This window comes from Nanorana parkeri, unplaced genomic scaffold (genome assembly GCF_000935625.1).
Source record: "Nanorana parkeri isolate BGI_ZX_2015 unplaced genomic scaffold, ASM93562v1 scaffold3464, whole genome shotgun sequence".
Classification (NCBI taxonomy): domain Eukaryota; kingdom Metazoa; phylum Chordata; class Amphibia; order Anura; family Dicroglossidae; genus Nanorana; species Nanorana parkeri.
The window spans coordinates 16824-18037 of record NW_017309732.1 but is presented as its reverse complement, the minus strand read 5'-3'; the positions used below and the strand labels follow the sequence as shown (position 1 = coordinate 18037).

At 51.0% G+C, this 1214-nt stretch overlaps 1 protein-coding gene across 1 annotated transcript in view; it reads left to right on the top strand.

Annotated features, from left to right (window-relative positions):
• LOC108803174 (zinc finger protein 850-like) overlaps positions 1-1125 on the top strand; it is a 30131-nt gene extending 29006 nt beyond the window's left edge. The window contains exons 6-7 of the mRNA XM_018575013.1: positions 9-644; positions 1036-1125. Of these exons, the coding sequence (XP_018430515.1) occupies positions 9-644; positions 1036-1125 (726 nt within the window). The remainder of the gene's footprint in view (positions 1-8; positions 645-1035) is intronic.
• Positions 1126-1214: the final 89 nt, after the last annotated feature.

Below are 1214 nucleotides of genomic sequence, written 5' to 3'. Positions count from 1 at the left end.
CCCGACAGTATTCACCCCCTTACCTGCAGTATTCACCCCGCTTACCTGCAGTATTCCCCCTCCTTACCTCCAGCATTCACCCCCTTACCTGCAGCATTCCCCTCCTTACCTGCAGCATTCCCCTCCTTACCTCCAGCATTCACTCCCTTACCTCCAGCATTCACCTCCTTACCTGCAGCATTCACCCCCTTACCTCCAGCATTCCGCTCCTTACCTCCAGCATTCACTCCCTTACCTCCAGCATTCACCTCCTTACCTCCAGCATTCACCCCCTTACCTCCAGCAATCACCTCCTTACCTCCAGCATTCACCCCTTACTGGCAGTATTCACCTCCTTACCTCCAGCATTCACCCCCTTACCTCCAGCAATCACCTCCTTACCTCCAGCATTCACCCCTTACTGGCAGTATTCACCTCCTTACCTCCAGCATTCACCCCCTTACCTGCAGTATTCACCTCCTTACCTCCAGCATTCACCCCCTTACCGGCAGTATTCACCTCCTTACCTCCAGCATTCACCCCCTTACCTGCAGTATTCACTCCCTTACCTCCAGCATTCACCCCCTTACCTGCAGTATTCACCTCTTTTCCAGCCCTGTTCCCAGTATTTCCTTTCCGCCATTAGGTACCCTCAATCTCTCAGGGTGAATGGAGGTCACACGGTGTAGGGTGCCATGGACCTGCCACCTATGGGAGAGTCACCTCATCACACTGTGCTCCCAGTGTGACAACATTGAAGGGAGATTCAAAGAAGAAGACTCCGCACATCACGCCATGAGCCTGGAGGCATCTAAAAGTGTCTGGGGTTAACGGATATTGGGTTGAATGATGGTGGGCGTCTTGGCTATTGTGTCTACCAATGACCACAAGGACCTGCATGTCAATTAAAGATATATAGGTGAAGCCTGGGGACTGGCCTGAAAAAAATAGCAATGCTCCCCAGGACTCCTAAGAGAATCTCGTGATGTTGAACTGCCCCATCTACAAGAGATTCGGTACTCCCGTAAACCAGTCTGTATTCTCTGATGTCTCCAGACAAAAAGGTCCTTCAATGTTCCAACATTCTTCTCTTCACATTTCTGGTTGGACTTTTCCATCGATGATGCGGTGCTGGACGAGTCTTGACTTTCACCCAAAACATTCCTTTCCTCCATGGCATAAGAATGGCCTCCGAGGCCATCTTCATTGTAGGTTCCACCAACCCTTGTGTGCAT